Raw genomic sequence first — 18,152 nt, 5'->3', positions numbered from 1 at the left:
CAAGAAGCATTTCACTTACTGCAAGAATTCCTCATGTAAAGTAATCTCACCATAGGTGACAAAAGTGTATGTGTGTGTACACTGCAGTTAAGAATCTTGCCCTAGTAGGATTACTCTCCTAATCTCTCTCCGTGTTTCTAAAGTGGTTAAATTGCTTGCTATTAACTTTTGGATAATCCTATTCTAAGTTAGTAGATTCTGTTAAAGAAAACTAGTATCACTGAAGTTTCTCATGTTGCTCAAAGAATTGTTCACTTTGGGCCATGTGAACGCAGTATCCTGAGAGATCTAAACAAGTGTGCTCTATATAAGCAAACCCAGACTAGTGTGGCGACTCACAACTGCCAGAATTTTGATGAATCTCAGAGGGTTGGGGAAGAGAAACCTCTGCTGTAATCTATTTCAAAATCATAAATCTTGGGGCTGGGACTGTGGCGTAGAAGGTTAAGCCTCAGCCTGCAGTGCTGGTATCCCATATGGGTGCCAGTTTGATTCCTGGCTGCCTCGGTTTCAATCCAGCTCCCCTTTTAAGGCCTTGGAAATCAGTGGAAGATTGCCCAAGTGCTCGGACCCCTGCACCCACATGGGAGAACTGGAAGAAGCTCCTGACTCCTGGCTTTAGATCTGTTCAGCTCTGGCCATTGCGGCCATTTGGGGAGTGAACCAGAGGATTGGAGTGCTTGCTCGCTCGCTCTCTCCCTTTCCCTGTGTCTGTAACTGCCTCTCAAATAAATAAGTCTTTTAAAAATTCCTAAAAGTTGGAGTCCCCCCCGCCCCCTTTTAAAAGTTCTTATAGTAGTGCAATTTCAGCACCCATGGCCCTTCCTGAAAGTAGTAGTGTATTTCCACCAAGAAAGCTAGTGTGGCAGACTTCAGTTGCTCTGATGCCCACTTTCATCACTCTTATTTATTGTTAATGGAAGTTTGAGACACAATTTGGGAAGAGAAATTGAACTTTGAAATTGCAAAGGAGGAAGTCAAAACATCCCTGTTGACGTGGATGACATGTTGTTGTACATGGAAAAGCTTAAACACTCTAGCAAAAAGCATTTGACCTGATAAATGAATACAGTCTAAGGTTAGAAAGCCAATACACAAAAAAGTAAATTTTTGCACATCAGTAATGAACTGGGCAAGAGGAATCAAGAAAAAGGTCCCATTCACAATAGCCATCAAAAAATCAAATATTTAGGTATAATTTTACAATTAAGTGAAAAATCTCTACCATGAACATTATAAAATAAAAGAAATCATGAATACACACACACACAGACAAATACACATACACAGACACACAAGTTCCTTGCTCATGGATAGAAAGAATATTATTAAGGTATCTTTACTACTCAAAGCAATCTACAGATTGAACACAATTCCTATCAAAATACCAATGACATTCTTTAAAGAAAAAATCTTAAAAATTCACTTGGAATTTTACAAAAGTCCCAAAATAGACAAAGAAATTGTGGGGAAAAAATTAAGTTGCAGACATCACAGTGTCTGACTTCAAAGCATACTACAAAGCTATAGTAATAAAAGCAGCATGCTACTGGCATAAAAACAGGCACATAGATCACTGAAACATAATAGAGAGACCAGAATTTAATCCCCATGAATACAGTCAGCTGATTTTTGACAAAAGTGCCCAGACCAGAAAATAACATTAGAGAAAGGATAGTCTTTTCAATAAATGGCAATGGCAAAATTGGATATAGAATGAAGTTAGGTTCCTGTCTGTTGCCAGATACAAAACTCAATTGGATTGAAAAGCTAAATTTAAGACCTAAGACTATGAAATTGTTACAAGAAAACAAGGAAAACACTTTGAGGCAATGGAGTAGGTGACAACTCCTTGAGTAAGACCTAAAATGCAGGCAACAAAAGCAAAAGTAAACAAAATGGGCTTGTATCAAACTCAGAAGCTTCTGTCCTCAAAGGAAACAACAGAGTGAAGAGACATCCAAAAGACTGGGAGAAAATATTTCTAAGCTACTTATCCAGCAAGGGCTAGTATCTAAAATAGACCAGCAACTCTAAAAACTCAACAATAAGAAAACAACCAATTCATTGAAGAAATGGGCAGAGGATTTGAATAAACAGTTTTCAAAAAAGTACAAATGGCCAACAAATAAGTGAAAAAATGCTCAACATTACTAGCCATTAGGGAAATGCAAATCAGCACCACAATGAGACATCACCTCACCTCTTTCATAATGGCTGTTATCCAAAAGAAAGAAAACAACAATGTTGGTGATGTTGACAGAAGGGAACTATTTTATGCTGTTGGTGAGAATGTGATTAGTGCAGCCACCGTGAAAAATGTATGGAAATTTCCATAGAAACTAGAAATAGACTTGCCGTAGGAACCAGCAATCCCAACTCCTGGATATATACCTCAAAAACATTAAATCATTTTATCAGAGATACATGTTCCACCATATTTATGGCAGCCCTGTTCACAGTAGCCAAAATATGCAGTCAACCAGGGTGTCCATTATTAGGTGACTGGATATAGAAAATGTGATAAACACACATGCATATACCCACAATGGAATACTATTCCCCTATTAAAAAAAGAATGAAATTCTATCATTTGCAGCAAAATGGTTTGAACTGAAAGACATGTTGATCAAAATCAGCTGGACATAGAAAGATAAATACCACATGTTTGCCCTTATACGTGGGAGCTAAAGTTAAAAAAAAAAAAAAAAAGGATGGAGGAGGAAGGAAAGTAAAGGGAAATGGAAAGGATTAAAAGAAAAATATACCTGTGTGTATTAGTCCAGTTGCAAATACAGTGTTTTGTCAAAGTTTGTATTAAACAGATCGATAAGAATTAAATGCTCCGATAGTATGAATGCTTCTGTGACTTTTAAAATTTGCTTTATATGAGTGAAGTTGGACATCTTTTCACTTGGTTATTGATTATAGATCTCGCCTATTTTTCTGCTGGACTATGGTCTGTCTATTTTTTTATTTTTTGAACTTTTTATTCAGTAGAACATTAAACCTTTGTAATATAAATTTAAAATGTCATCTCAAAAACTTTTAATAAAAATGAATTTTAATAAAAGTACTTTAAGTAACAGCAGTGAAGAAAATGTGATTCCCTGTGGCCACAGGGCTGTCTTCTTTATGGAGTTCCCCAGGCATGGATGAAGCTGGTCTGCGCAGGGCTGATGGATTTTAAAACAATTCCGATTATTCAGTATTTCTTTTGTCTTTTGTGTGCAAAAAGAAGTTACTGATAATTCTTTATTCTCTGTGTTTACCAAGATTCTATTACTCTCCTGCTGTGTGTGTGTGTGTGTGTGTGTGTGTGTGTGTGTAACTGAAGTTTGTCACATAAGCTACCTGTGCAGTGCTTGGAACAGGAGAACAGTGTGTCAGTGCTGGGGACTGGTGTGTGAAACATTTCTCTCCCCTGGGTTTAAATTTTAGTCTTTGCTGCTGAGCTGATGTTTGGTAACAGAGAGTTTGCAGATCAAGTAGAGGAAGAAAATAGAAATTAGCTTTTTGAAAATCTGAAGTTACAAATGTGAAACAAAGCAGTGTTAAATACTTTCCCAAAAACATGTAAGTAAATACATATTGATGAGACAATAAAATCAATCATTTGATATAAGAATTTGGTATCTCAAAGTTATCCAGAATTATAACCTAATGTTCCTTTGCCCTCTGTCCAACATTTATCTCATCATAAGGTGGAAACTTCTCATGAAGTATATTACTTAAAAAGGAAAGAAATAGTCAGCATTGTGGTGAGGCCGGTGAAGCCATTGCTTGTAACTGGTGTCCCCTGTTGGAGTGCAGATTAAGTCCCAGCTGCTCCGCTTCTGATCCACCTTCCTCTTAATGTGCCTGAGAAGGGAATGAAGATGGCTGAAGTGCCTGGACCCCTGCCATCCATGTAGGAGATCTGGAAGGAGTACTGGGCTCCTGGCCTTGGTCCTGTGGCCATTTGAGCAGTGAACCAGTGGATGGAAGATATGCTCTCTCTCCTTTTTTCTTTTGCATACTCACTCACTCTCAGTTGCTCTGTATTTCAAATAAATAAATTAAAAAAAAATCACCATTGACACTTTAATGTTTAATTTCTCAACTGTATACAATTATACACATACACTTACATTGGTATATGTGCCTACAAATAGATAACTTCAGAAAACATGTGTGGTACCAATTAGGAAGCATATGATGTGTGTTATAAGAGGAGGTACACTAAAAAGAGTACCAGGTACAGGATGATTAGCTCATGTCTTATTGCAATACATCTCGACTGCAAAACGTGGGCCGTAGATTTTCCAGGCTTTTCGTTTGTGTGGGTTGTCCAATTCGTTTTGTCTTAGATACAGCCTAGTGGGGGGAAAAGCAAGCACACATTACATTTTATTTTAGGGCTAATAGTCAAGCCCTGCAGTAGGCCTCCCTTGGCCTTCATGAAAAGCCTTGCTCACCACATTTAGAACCTCAGCCTTTTTTTGTGTCTTCCTTGGCTTCCTCCACATCTCTCACAGAATACCTTCATCTTCACTAACAAGTACCTCAGTGACAACATACTACCAAATCTTGTAGTATCTCTTTTTATGGAATTAATGACATCCAAGATTGATAAAGCATCTGTTTGCATAGATGACAAGTCCACCAGAGGCTTGATGTGTAATAAGATCCAATAAGAGTGCCAGCATTGTGGTGTAGTGGATTAAGTTGCCACTTGCAATGCTGGCATCCCATATTGGAGTGCTGGTTTGAGTTCTGGCTGCTCCACTTTTGATCCAACTCCCTGCTGATGACCTGGGAAGGCAGCAGAAGATGGCCCAATGGCTTGGACATTTGTTGCCTACACCATGCCTCTCCCTCTCCCTCTCTGTCTCCCTCTCCCTCTTGCTCTCCCTCTATGTCTCCATCTCCCTCTCCATCCTCTCTCTCCTCTCCCTCTCAATCCCCCCTCTCTCTCCCTTACTCCTCTCTCCCTCTCCCTCCTTTCCATCTCTCCCTCTCCCTCCTTTCCATCTCTCCCTCTCCCTCCGGCTCCTCTCCCTCTCCCTCCTCTCCCTCTCCCTGGCAGAGGCTTTAACCCACTGTGCCACTGTGCTCTCAACTTTCAAATAAATGAATCTTTAAACAATAATAAAATCCAATAATGCTGTGTTTTTTTTTTTAAGAATAACATTGGTGTTTTTGGCTAAACAACATCATGATAGTTATAAAATCTGCTTTGCCAAGTAATGTGTACATGTAAAGCTTACAGAAATCTTTAGAAACTTACATAAAAATGATCTAATGTTGCTTCTCCAATATGAACACATTGTTTCAAAGGACAAAACTGTACACTGTAGTAACAGCCGTTTTTCAGGAGTAGCACCAGGTTTCTCTATTTGAGGGACTTTGCTCATGTAATGAATCAAAGTTTATTGTTTGTTTACATCCAGATATATATGGATAAAAATTATCCATGTAATCCAACATTCACTCTCAAAATCCAATAATTGTGTGTTCATCACAGGAGTGTGTGTGAGATGTTCCCTCTGCTGTCTTCTTATAGGACTTGGGATGCCACTAGAGCCAGTTCAGATTTGCAGCAGAGTAGGGTTGGATGTGATGAATATCAAATTGAGCCACATGCAATTGCAACCACCTTAACTCTAACCTGAATAATTTTCAAAATATCTTTTCCTTTGTGTTGTAGGGTATGTTGATATCATCTTTTCACCCCCACAGAACAAAACCCCCAAATAGAGCACTTATAGATTCAGGAATGAGTTTCCAGATATGGGTAAAAAGTTCTTTGGCATAATAACCTTCAAATCCATTTAATAAATGCTTTTTAATAAAAAGTTTCCTGATTGAGTTGTTAGAGAAATGTGTAATTGGGAGACTATTAAATTATTTCTTGTCTCTCTTATGCTCTCCTCCTCTCTTACCCTCTTTCCCTCTCTCCCCAGCCCATCTGGATCCCCCCCACCCAATAATAAACCTTTCCTCTAACTCTGGTGTCTGGTGTGTTTTGTGGCAGCCTTACATCAGTACCATGACTCGGATCTAGCCTCCCCCATTGAACTTGCTCTCCCTTTGGGAGAGCCTCCAGAAATTGTGCCTTAGATTAGCACAGGTTGATGATTGCTCCTAAGTGGACCAGCACTTATTGGGGACCTGCCATATTTTGAATTCAAGGTACTGTGCATAATCATATTGAATTTCACTGGGAGTACATTATCACCACACTCAGGATCTGATATTAATCCTTTGTAACTTAAAACACAGTCCTCTGGCATGGCCCAGGAGGATTATGCAACAGTTGAATCTCACATAGTTTTTAAATAATCCCATTGAGTAAGTGCAATGAAGAGATTATAACAATTGGCAAAAGAATTGCCATTATACCTTTCACACATGCATTGAAGATTAAGCTGTTTCTATTGGATTTATATTATATCCATGACTGTTATTTTGTATGAAAGATGTATTGAACCAAAAGAAGAATGCACATTTGTTGTAGTATTTGGGGAGATTCTAAAAAGACATGTTTAAAGAAAAAATGGTTATTTTCATAGTAAAATTGATACCAAGAACTAGTTCCAGAGGATATTCCCTTTGGATTCTTTCCTTTATTCTTCTATATGATGCTCTAACAACTGTATCCATTAAGTAGGCAGCACTCTACCCCTGATAATACACCTAGAGACACAAGGAGGAGACTAATAGAATGTTCTTGCTTTGTCTTTTTGTTTCTATCAGGAATTTCAAGGATGGCATGGGCTTTGGGCATAGCAGTGAAGATGCCGCTTGGGACACCCACATCCTACATAAGAGTGCCTGGATTCAAGTCCAGCTCAGCTCCTGACTCCACCCTCCTGTTAGTGCACTCCCTGGAGGCAGCAGGTGATGGGTCCCTGCAACCCACATGGGAGACCAGATTTGAATTCCTGGCTCCCAGCTTCAGTTCTCCCCAGCCATGGCTCTTGTGGGGAATTGAGGCATAAACTAGCTGATGGGCTGTCTCTTCTCTCTGCCTTTTTTGTTTTTAATTTATTTTTTAGGAATACAAATTTCATAAGTACAATGTTAGAAATAGTTATTCTTCCCACCATACCCACCCTTCCACCCATACTCCCACCCATCTCCCGCTCCCCTTGTCAGTCTCATTCTCCATTAAGATTCATTTTCACTTAACTTTGTACGTAGACCTACCATATGACCTATACTTAGTAAATATTTCAACAGTTTGCACACACACACAAACTGAGAACTAGTATTATAGTTAACTCATAATGAAACTCATTGAGGGCAGAGGTCCTACATGGGGTGTTAGTGCACAGTGACTCCTATTGTTAATTTAACAACTAACATGCATATGTATGATATCAATGACCACCTGAAGCTCTTTTTTTTTAAACTATTTTTTATTTTATTTTATTTTTATTTTTTTACAGACAGAGTGGACAGTGAGAGAGAGAGACAGAGAGAAAGGTCTTCCTTTGCCTTTGGTTCACCCTCCAATGGCCACCGTGGCTGGTGCACTGCAGCCGGCGCACCACGCTGATCCGAAGCCAGGAGCCAGGTACTTATCCTGGTATCCCATGGGGTGGCACTTGGGCCATCCTCCACTGCACTCCCAGGCCATAGCAGAGAGCTGGCTTGGAAGAGGGGCAACTGGGACAGAATCTGGCACCCCTACTGGGACTAGAACCTGGTGTGCCAGCGCCGCAAGGTGGAGGATTAGCCTATTGAGCTGTGGCGCTGGCCCACCTGAAGCTCTTGACATGATCTGCCTAGGCTATGGAAACCTTTTAAGTCCACTAACTGTCAGTATTTGGACAAGGGCATAAGCAAAGTGGAAGTTTTCTCCTTCTGTTAGAGAAAAGTACATCCTTTTATGATGGTCAATTCTTTCTTCTGGGGTCTCACTCACTGAGTTCCTTAATGTAGAACATTTTTTGCCAAAGTGTATTAGCTTTCCATGCCTGAAATGCTCTCATGTGCTTTTCAGCCAGACAGGAACCTTAAGGGCTTAATCTGATGTCAGAGTGTTATTCAAGTGATTGTCATTCTGTTAGTCTACTGTGTGGGCTGCATCTCATGTTGGAACATTCTCTCTCTCTCTTTTTTTGACAGTCAGGAGCCAGGTGCTTCCTCCTGGTCTCTCATGCGGGTGCAGGACCCAAGGACTTGGGCCATCCTCCACTGCACTCCCGGGCCACAGCAGAGAGCTGGCCTAGAAGAGGGGCAACTGGGACAGAATCCGGTGCCCCGACCGGGACTAGAATCCAGTGTGCCGGCGCCACAGGCGGAGGATTAACCTATTGAGCTGCGGTGCTGGCCATATTCTCTCTTTTTTAATTCTATCTATTATTATTACTAGGCACTTGATTATATATATATAATCACTTTAACACTTAATATGATTACTTTAACAACTAAGATGGCATTTTTTCCATCAAGCTTAATGGGATTTAGAGTCCCATGACAAGTTTTTAAACTGTACCCTTAGAATTAAGTCCACAGGAATATATGCAGAATTATAGAGCTTTACAGTTACAAACTTCCTCCTCCCTCTGTTATTCCCAATCTTATTTTTTACTGAGATCTATTTTCAAATGACTTTATATATATATATACACACATATATATGTACATATGTGTATATATATATATACATACACACACACACACACACATATATATATGGTTAACTGTTAAGGAAAGAGTTCAAAAAGTAGTATGAAGAAAAAATAACAACAAAAAAACCTGTTCCTCGACATTCAAGATAAGGGGAGCTCAAGACATCCCTTCTTGAAGTGAATGTTGATTTCAGTTCTACAGATTTTGTTTTAGGTGCTCTATCAGTTCTCACAGATGAGAGAGAACACATGGTATTTTTCCTTTTGGGACTAGCTTATTTCACTAAGTATGTTTTCAAGATTCATCCCTTTAGTTGCAAATGAACTGATTTCATTTTTTCTTTACTGCTGTGTAGTATTCCATAGTGTATGTATCCCAATATTTCTCTATCCAGTCTTTGGTTGATGGGTATTTATTTTGATTGTATGCCTTAGCATTGTGAATCAAGCTGCAATGAACATGAAGGTGCAGATAACTCTTTTGTTTACTGATTTCATTTCCCTTGGGTAAATTCCCAGGAGTGGAATGGCTGGGTCAAATGGTAGGTCTATATTCAGATTTTTGAGGTATCTCCAAACTGTCTTCCAGAGCGGCTTTACCAGTTTACATTCCCACCAACAGGGGATTAGGGTACCATTCCCCCCACATCCTTGACAGCATTTGTAGTTTGTAATGTGTATGAAAGCCATTCTAATGGGGCTGAGGTGAAACCTCATTGTGGATTTGATTTGTATTTCCCTGACAGCCTGACCCTTAACAATTTTCATGTGTCTGTTGGCCCTTTGGATTTCTTGTTTTGCAAAGTGACTGTTTAAGTCCTTTCCTATCTCTTAAGTGGGTTGTCTGTTTTGTTGTTGTGGAGTTTCTTGATCACTTTGTAGATTCTGGTTATTACTCCTTTATCAGTTGCATAGTCTGCAAATAATTTCTCCCATTCTGTCAGTTGCCCCTTCACTTTGCTGACTGATTCTTTTGCCAGACAGAAACCTTTAAATTTGGTGTAATCCATTTGTAAATTTTGACTTTGACTGCCTGTGCCTCTGGGGTCTTTTCCAAAAGTCTTTGCCTGGGCTATTGTGAATGGGTTTGATCTTAGACGTTGAATATCAGCTGTGGCACTTTCTGTGTCTACAAAATCTGTTGATTTTTTTGCATTGACTTTATATCCTGCTACTTTATATAAGTTTTAATAGTCTCTTAGTGGAGTCTTTTGGATCCTTTGTTTGTCTACCTCCTTCCCAATTTGTATCCCTTTGATTTCTTTTTCTTGCCTAATTGTTCTGGCTTAACCTTCTAGAACTATATTGAATAGCAATGGTGACAGTGGGCATCCTTGTCGGGTACCTGATCTCAGTAGGAATGCTTCCAACTTTTCCCCATTCAGTAGGACACTGGTCGTGGTTTATTCATAAATCAACTCATTTGTGTTGAGAAATGTTTCTTCTGTTCCCAGTTTCTTAAATGTTGTTGTCATAAATTGCCTTGATTGTGTTGAGGAATGTTACCTCTAAACCAATTTACTTAGAGTTTTTACCATGAAAGGATATTATATATCATCAAATGCTTTCTATGCATCTATTGAGATAATATATGGTTTCTGTTCATCTTTTTATTAATGTGATTAATTGATTTGTGAATGTTGAACCATCCCTGCATAGCAGGGGTGAATCCCACCAGGTCTGGGTGGATGATCTTTCTAATGTGCTGTTGGATTCTATTGGCTAGAATTTTGTTGAGGATTTTTGCATCTATGTTCATTAGTGAAATTGATCTGTAATTTTCTGTTGCATCTTTTTCAGGTTTAGAAATTAAGATGGTGCTGGCTTCATAGAAAAAATTTGGAAGGATTCCCAACCTTTCAATTGTTTCGAATAACTTGAGAAGAATTGGAGTTAGTTCTTCTTTAAATGTCTGGTAGAATTTGGTAGTGAAGCCATGAGGTTCTGGGCTTTTCTCTATTGAGAGGGCCTTTATTACTGATGCCATTTCCATCTTGGTTATGGGTCTGTTGGTTTTCTGTTTTCATGGCTTTATTTAGGTTTCTTGTATGTGTCCAGGAATCTATCCTTCTAGTTTCCCAGTTTGTTGGCATATAGCTCTTTGTAGTAATTTCTGATGATTCTTTTTATTTCTGTGCTGTCTTTTGTTACATTTCCTTTTTCATCTCTAATTTTGTTGATCTTGCTCTACCTATCCTTTTTTTTTTTTTTTTTTTTTGTTAGCTGGGCCAATAGTAGGTCAATTTTGTTTATTTTTTCAAAAATAGCTCTTTAGTTTGCTGATGCTTTGTATTGTTTCTTGAATTCAATTTTGTTGATTTCTTCTCTAATTTTAATTATTTTTCCCTACTAGTTTTGGGTTTGGTTTACTGTAGTTTTTTTAGATCCTTGAGATGCATTAATAGCTCATTTATTTGGTGCCTTTCCAATTTTTGATGTAGGCACCTATTGTTATGAACTTTCCTCTCAACACTGCTTTTGCTGCATCCCATAGGTTTCGATATGTTGTTTTGTCATCTTCATTTGTTTCCAGAAATTTTTTCTATCTCAGTTGATTATTCCATGAGCCATTATTCGTTCAGGAGCATGTTGTTCAGTCTCTAAGAGTTTGCATATGTTCTAGAGGTTCCTGGGTTGCTGACTTCCAGTTTCATTGCATTGTTTTCTGAGAAGATGCATGCTATGATTTATATTTTTTGAATTTACTGAGACTTGATTTATAGTTGTATATGGTGAATCCTAGAGAAAGTTCCATGCACTGCTGAGAAGAATGTGTATTCTCCAAATGTAGGATGAAAAAGTCTGTTGATATCTGTTAGGTCTAGTTGGTCTACAGTGTCCAATAAATCTGCTGTTTCCTTGCTGAGTTTGTGTCTGGTTGATCTGCCCAATGCTGAAAGTAAAGTATTGAAGTCCCCAAATACTACTGTATTGGAATCTAAGTCTCTCTTTAAATCTCATAACATTTCTTTTCCATAGCCAGATGCCCTGTAATTAGGTGCATATACATTTATAATAATCACAGCTTCCTGTTAAATTGATCCCTTAATCATTACATAGTGACCTTCTTTGTCTCTTTTAAAAGTTTTTGTGTTAAAGTCTATTTGGCTGATATTAGGATGGCTTACACCATCTGTTTTTTGGTTTCTTTTGGCATGGAATATCTTTTTCCATCCTTTCAATTTCAGTCTGTGTGCATCTTGTTTGGTGAGATGTGTTTCTTATATGCAGTAAATAGATAGGTTTTGTTTTTCAATGGTTCAGCCAGTCTGTGTTTCCTATCTGGATAGTTAAGGCCATTTACATTCAAGGGGTCTATTTATAAGTAACAACTTTGCTCTGCCATTTTTCCAAAAATATTCCTATTTTTTCCTTTTAATTTCCCATGAACTTTTACTGATTTTCTTTCTTCACCTTCTTTCGTAGTGATGAGCGTGTTTCTGTGTGCAATCCTTAAGCATCTTTTGTAGGGCTGGACGGGTGGTGTCAAATTCTTTCAATTTCTGATTGTTATGAAAAGTCTTTATTTCACCTTCATTCATAAATGAGAGCTTTGGAGGGTATAGTCTTCTATGTTGTCAGTAGTTTTCTCCTAAGACTTGGAATATATCTCGCCATCTTTCCTAGCCTGTAGGGTTTCTGATGAGAAGTCTGCTGTGAGTCTAATTGGAGATACTCTGAAAGTAATCTGGTTTTCTCTGTGCACATTTTAGAATCTTTTCTTTATGTTTTACTGTGGTGAGTTTGATTTACAATATGTTGTGGTGAAGATCTTTTCTGATCATTCTATTAGGTGCTTCAGGTACTTCCTGTACTTGGATGTCCTTTTTTTTCTCCAAATTAGGGAAGTCTTCTGTTATTATTTTACTAATATTTTCTCTATTTTCAAACCTTCATGAACTCCTAGAACCCATGTTCAGCCATTTGATAGTATACTGTAGATTTACAATGTTTTTTTTTTTTTTAAGTTTTTTGATTTCTTTTGTTTTTGTTTGACTGTATAATTTCCTCTGCTTTGTCTTGTAAGTTGATATTCTTTCTTCGGCATTTGTGGAGATAGTCGTTGGTTTCTTCTTCTTTTTTTTTTTTTTTTTTTTCCTGTGGTGGCTTTTATCTTTGTACTATGACTCTTTAGGTAAGTGGAGTGTCTGCTTTCAGTGAATATCTGGAGGCTTGTAGTGGGTGTGGTCAGAGAGCTCTTTTAAGTTCTCCAGATCAAAGGGCACACCTAAGGTACATACCCAGGTTTTGCCTGGTAAATCTCTCCCATTTTTTTTAATAAGGGAGGTTTATTCTTCTCAGCTGAGATCCTCTCCTGAAAGGAGACCATTGCCTGAATTCTAGCCCCAGTGGGTATAATATTCATCTGCTCTGCCCCTAAGACCACACAAAGGATCTGTGCAGTCCTCAGTGTAATTTCAGATACCCCTGCAGTGTTCACCAAGTAACCAGGGAGCCCTGAGCTTGTGGAGTCTCCTATAGTGATTGCCCAAGTCCTAGCCACACTGTAATTCCTCCTGCAAAGCCTTAGTTTTTTTTACATAGTCTTTGCACAGAGGCTTCCCACAGTCACAAGCTCCTAACCCCCTGTTAGTTCTCCCCACCAGAATCAGGAGTCTCTACTTGGCTGGTTGCTGGGAGTGGACACAAACTGGTGCATCTGCATGTATGTCCAAATTGGTGCCCACTCTATCTGCTTGTTACGGGATGCCATTGTAAAGTGATTGGCGGAAAATGTGCCCTTCTTTTTTTTTTTTTCTCCTCTAGTTTGGCAGGTACACTATCACCCATGGGGCTCCAAGCCAGGTTCCTTCTAGGCTCTTCCTGCAACTTTATCACCAGTGGATTGGGTTGCTGTGGTCTGGTTCACCCTCCAATGGCTGCCACAGCCAGCGCGCTGCGGCCTGCGCACCGCGCTGATCCGATGGCAGGAGCCAGATTCTTCTCCTGGTCTCCCGTGGGGTGCAGGGCCCAAGTACTTGGGCCATCCTCCACTGCACTCCCTGGCCACAGCAGAGAGCTGGCCTGGAAGAGGGGCAACCAGGACAGAATCTGGCGCCACCACCTGTGGTACTGACATCCCATATGGGTGCCGGTTTGAGTCCTGGTTCTCTACTTCCGATCCAGCACTTTGCGATGCCCTGGGAAAGCAGTGGAGGATGGCTCAAGTCTTTGGGTCCCTGCACTTCATGGGAGACCCAGAGGAAGCTCTTGGCTCCTGGCTTTGGATTGGTGCAGATTGGCATTTACTGTTCCTAGGCTCATGAAAGAAGCTTCTTATTGTTCCACAAAAGTCCTTATATAGTCTTAGACATCACTTAAATATTTTACAAACCATTGACTACTAGGGTCCCATTGCTTTGGGTAAAGAGACTCTTCTTTCATCCATATGCTTCCATAGTTTCTCATAGTGCTAATCCACAGAACCATTGAGTTAGAATCATCTAGAGCATTGCCACATCTACAGATAGCTGAGCCCTATTCCAGATTTCCCGAATCATACCTTGGAGGTACAGATAATGAATTTACACCTTTACAAGCCCCTGGGAGATTTGCTTGTACACTACAATTTGAAATTTCAGTGCTGGACAGTAAAAGGTAAAATGACCAAGAGGAAAAAAATATGACTAAAAATAACTACAATCTGAAATTAAAATCTTGATAGATTGCTGGTTATATGCTCAACATTTGAAACATTTGAACATAAATGGCAAAGCCACAATTTAGAATGATATATATATATATATTTTAGAAAATACCCTGAAAAAAACTTTTTTTAAAGCAATTTGGTTAATTTAGCTCTGGTTTACATCCAAACTCTTGGTTTCCATGTTGGGTAGTAACTATAAAGCAACATAAAATCTCCTTTGTGGTGAGTGATGGTTTGGGGAGGCCAACATGCTGTTTTAAACTTCAGCTTTAAAATAACCTTCAGAATTTTCAATTCGTGTGCTTTCTCTCTCTCTCTCTCTCTCTCTCTCTCTCTTTTTTTTTTTTTGACAGGCAGAGTGGACAGTGAGAGAGAGAGACAGAGAGAAAGGTCTTCCTTTGCCGTTGGTTCACCCTCCAATGGCCGCCGAGGCCGGCGCGCTGCGGCTGGCGCACCGCGCTGATCCAATGGCAGGAGCCAGGTACTTCTCCTGGTCTCCCATGGGGTGCAGGGCCCAGGCACTTGGGTAATCCTCCACTGCACTCCCGGGCCACAGCAGAGAGCTGGCCTGGAAGAGGGGCAACCGGGACAGAATCCGGTGCCCCGACCGGGACTAGAACCCGGAGTGCCGGCGCCGCAAGGTGGAGGATTAGCTTAGTGAGCCACGGCGCCGGCCTCATATGCTTTCTCTTACCTTGCAGTTTTTAGAAGATGAACATGAAAAGACTGTCTGTTGCTTTGTAGCGATTTGAATTTTTATGTCACTTCCATCGCCTTTCCCAACACCTTTATAAAATTGAAAAGATAGGCACACTAATGAGGAAACAGTAAAATATTCTAGCTGGTTCAAAGTACCACACATTGACAGGCAGATAGTAAATGATGCAGTGAACCTACAGCTAGATGTAAATGGGTCAGTAACCAATTGCAATCCACTGAGCATATCCAGGTTTCATTTCTTTGTACAAAAGTTGTTTGCATGATCACTTTTCTACAACTTGCAAGGTAGTTGAAGAGCTCAAAGACAATGAAAGATGAAGATAATCCTAGAAAGCATGTAGTAACAGATAAGACATCACCCATTTCAAAGCCTCTCATTCTTTCTCCTCTCACTCTCCCCAGCTCCTCTCTCTTGTTGTCACAACCATTTGGAAGATTATTTTTATTCCCAAATCACACTGATCCCAGTGGGTCTGGCCTGATTATCTACATGGGTGCAGGACAATTTTAACTTGCCCAACTGGCCTCCCTGATTCGGTCTATAAGCTAAGACTCATGGAAAGCTGAAACCTAGGGTCATGAAACCTCAGATTCCTTTTTTTTTTTTTTTTAAATTATCTGTTTATTTACTGCAAAGGCAGAGTTATAGAGAGATAGCGAGAGACAGAGAAAGATCTTCCATCTACTGGTTCACTTCTTCAAAATGGCTGCAATACTCATGGGTGGGCCATGCTAAGGCTGCACCCAGATCTCCATCTGAGTCTCCCACTTAGCTGTCAGGGACCCAAACACTCAGGCCAACCTCTGCTGTCCTCCCAGGTGCTCCCACAGGGAGCTGGATTTGGACAAGCACTTACATGGATTGCTGACATTGTCGGCAATAGCTTAACCTTCTGTGACACAATGCTGGCCCCTGAGATTGATGTTTTTAAATCCTCTATTTTATGTTAGTCTGAAAGAATGAAATCATGCCCATAAAATTGCACATGACTTCACATCCATTAACTACTATTATAAATCTGGGCTAGTTCTTCTGTTTTCCAGATATCCACCTTACAGTTGTAAGCAATGTCTCTACAGGATTTAAATAAAATCCAAAATAGTATTTTTGAAAGCTTTTATTTAATAAATAAAATATATTTATTTAATAAATATAAATTTCATAGGTACAACTTTTTTATATAGTGGTTCTTCCCCGCATACCTGCCCTCCTACCCTCACTCCCATCCCAGCTCCTACTCCCTCTCCCATCTCATTCTTCATTAAGATTCATTTTAACTATCTTTATATACAGAAGATCAACTCTATACTAAGTAAAGATTTCAACAGTTTGCACCCACACAGACACACAAGGTATAAAATACTGTTTGAAGACCAGTTTTATCGTTAAATCTCACAGTACAACTCATTAACTGCTGAGGTCCTACATGGGGAGCAAATGCACAGTGACTCCTGTGGTTGATTTAACAATTGACACTCTTATTTATGATGTCAGTGATCACCCAAGGCTCTTGTCATGAGCTGCCAAGGCTATGGAAGCCTTTTGAGTGCACAAATTCTGACATTATTTAGACAAGGCCATAATCAAAGTGGAAGTTCTCTCCTCCCTTCAGAGAAAGGTAACTCCTTCTTTCCACTGGGATCTATCACAGAGATCTTTCATGTGGGCCATTTTTTGCCACAGCCTGAAATGCTGTCATGGGCATTTTAGCCAGATCCAAATGCCTTAAGGGCTGATTCTGAGGCCAGAGTGCTGTTTAGAATTCGAGTTTTGAGAAACTATTTTATTCTCATTGTTCCTATGAAAGAAAGGTGTTAAACTTCATTAGACTAAAATAAAATGCCAATTGACTTCCCTGAAATGGTTTAATACTCACCAGGATTTCTTTAGATACCCTAGAGTAAAGCTCATCTGTATATAGCCACAAGCAAATCTTCCCAAAGAATGGGAACACTGTCACTTCTGCCCAGTTTTTCAATTATACGTAAGACACTTACTATGAATTGAATGAATGATAATTTCTTTTGGCCAGAGGATCTTTCTTGGTGGGAGAGTCCAGTGGTGGAGACGCTTCACCTTTTCAAAGTAGCCTACATATCTATGCTGCAAAGCAACAGAAGCTTCAAGTTAGATGGAGATGAAAAGCTGAAAGTCAGAAATTCCTATTGTGAGGGCAGGGCATAGAGCTTTGTAAGGGCAGCAAGATATTAAGGAAACACTTGCTGGATTCTGTTATAAAACAGAGTATTTTTATGTTTGTGGCATTATAACTGCCTTAGGAAACAATATTGAACTAAGTGCTATGGGAGGAAACCAGAAAGGAGTCAGGTCTGGCTTATAGGTTGATTATAATTATGATTGTGTTTTAGACTACAACATTATCCATGTGTGGATAGAAGCAAGGTTGTGACTGAGTTACAGAAAGCTTTGGATTTGGGTGAGGAATTATCACTTGACATAAAGGAACCTCTGCCATGGGGCCTTGCCAACAGAGCTCTCAGACCTGAAATCTGCAACTGAGTCCTTCTATTGCTACCCCAGTGAATCAGAAGATATTCAGGTGTGGCATATGGTGTGCTAGTTCTGGACTAAAGTCTGGGAAACTGTGCATGACTACAGGAGAAATGGAGAAAAGATGTATGGAGAGAGTCAGTGAAGGAGCTACATTTCCCTTGGCTCCTGCCACCAGATTCATGGCATGAGAACACAGTATTAAAAAGCTGAGAAATAGCAAAGGGTCTAACTGTGTTAGAGTATGGGATATGTGACAGCACTTAGTGGAGGAGAACATTTGAAAAATCCAATTGTAGAAGATCTTGAGAGCCAGCTGAGGACATATAGTTGCCATTGGCAGCAGAGAGCCACCATGGATTTTGGGCATGGAAATGGTGTGATTAAAGATGGACTTCAGTAAGTTGGTATATTACTTTCAGCCTATGGTGTGTGTGTATCTTGGTTTTTTTGGCTTAGGTATGGGAGAAAAGCATTAGTGGGTAAGGCTGAATTTTTTATCCACTGGTCACCTTCCAAATGGCTGCAATGGCTAGAGCTAAGCTGATCTGAAGCCAGGAGCCAGGAGGTTCTTCTGGGCCTCCCAAGTGTGTGTAGGGGCCCATGTCCTTGTGCCATCCTCCACTGCTTTACCACGCACAATAGCATG

At 39.8% G+C, this 18,152-nt stretch overlaps 1 protein-coding gene across 7 annotated transcripts in view; it reads right to left on the bottom strand.

Moving 5' to 3' along the window:
- Positions 1–879: 879 nt before the first annotated feature.
- The window catches only part of LOC127482742 (phosphatidylinositol 3,4,5-trisphosphate 3-phosphatase TPTE2), a 41,062-nt gene continuing 23,789 nt past the window's right edge, over positions 880–18,152 (bottom strand). For 4 of the 7 annotated variants that reach the window (XR_011378831.1, XR_007913696.2, XR_011378833.1 and 1 more), the window contains 3 exons: positions 16,990–17,095; positions 14,966–15,057; positions 4,070–4,356 (listed from right to left, as the gene is read on the bottom strand). Coding sequence is in view for 2 of the 7 variants with exons in the window: in XM_051831754.2 (XP_051687714.1) it covers positions 4,261–4,356; positions 14,966–15,057; positions 16,990–17,095 (294 nt within the window). In the remaining 5 variants the exon portion in view is untranslated. Of the gene's footprint in view, positions 4,039–4,069; positions 4,357–14,965; positions 15,058–16,989; positions 17,096–18,152 lie in introns of those variants that run through there. The other 3 variants (XR_011378832.1, XM_051831755.2, XR_011378834.1) reach the window with 2 other exon arrangements.

Source organism: Oryctolagus cuniculus, chromosome 9 (genome assembly GCF_964237555.1).
Source record: "Oryctolagus cuniculus chromosome 9, mOryCun1.1, whole genome shotgun sequence".
NCBI lineage: Eukaryota > Metazoa > Chordata > Mammalia > Lagomorpha > Leporidae > Oryctolagus > Oryctolagus cuniculus.
The sequence above is the reverse complement of the archived record's forward strand: the minus strand, read 5'-3'. Positions and strand labels throughout refer to the sequence as shown.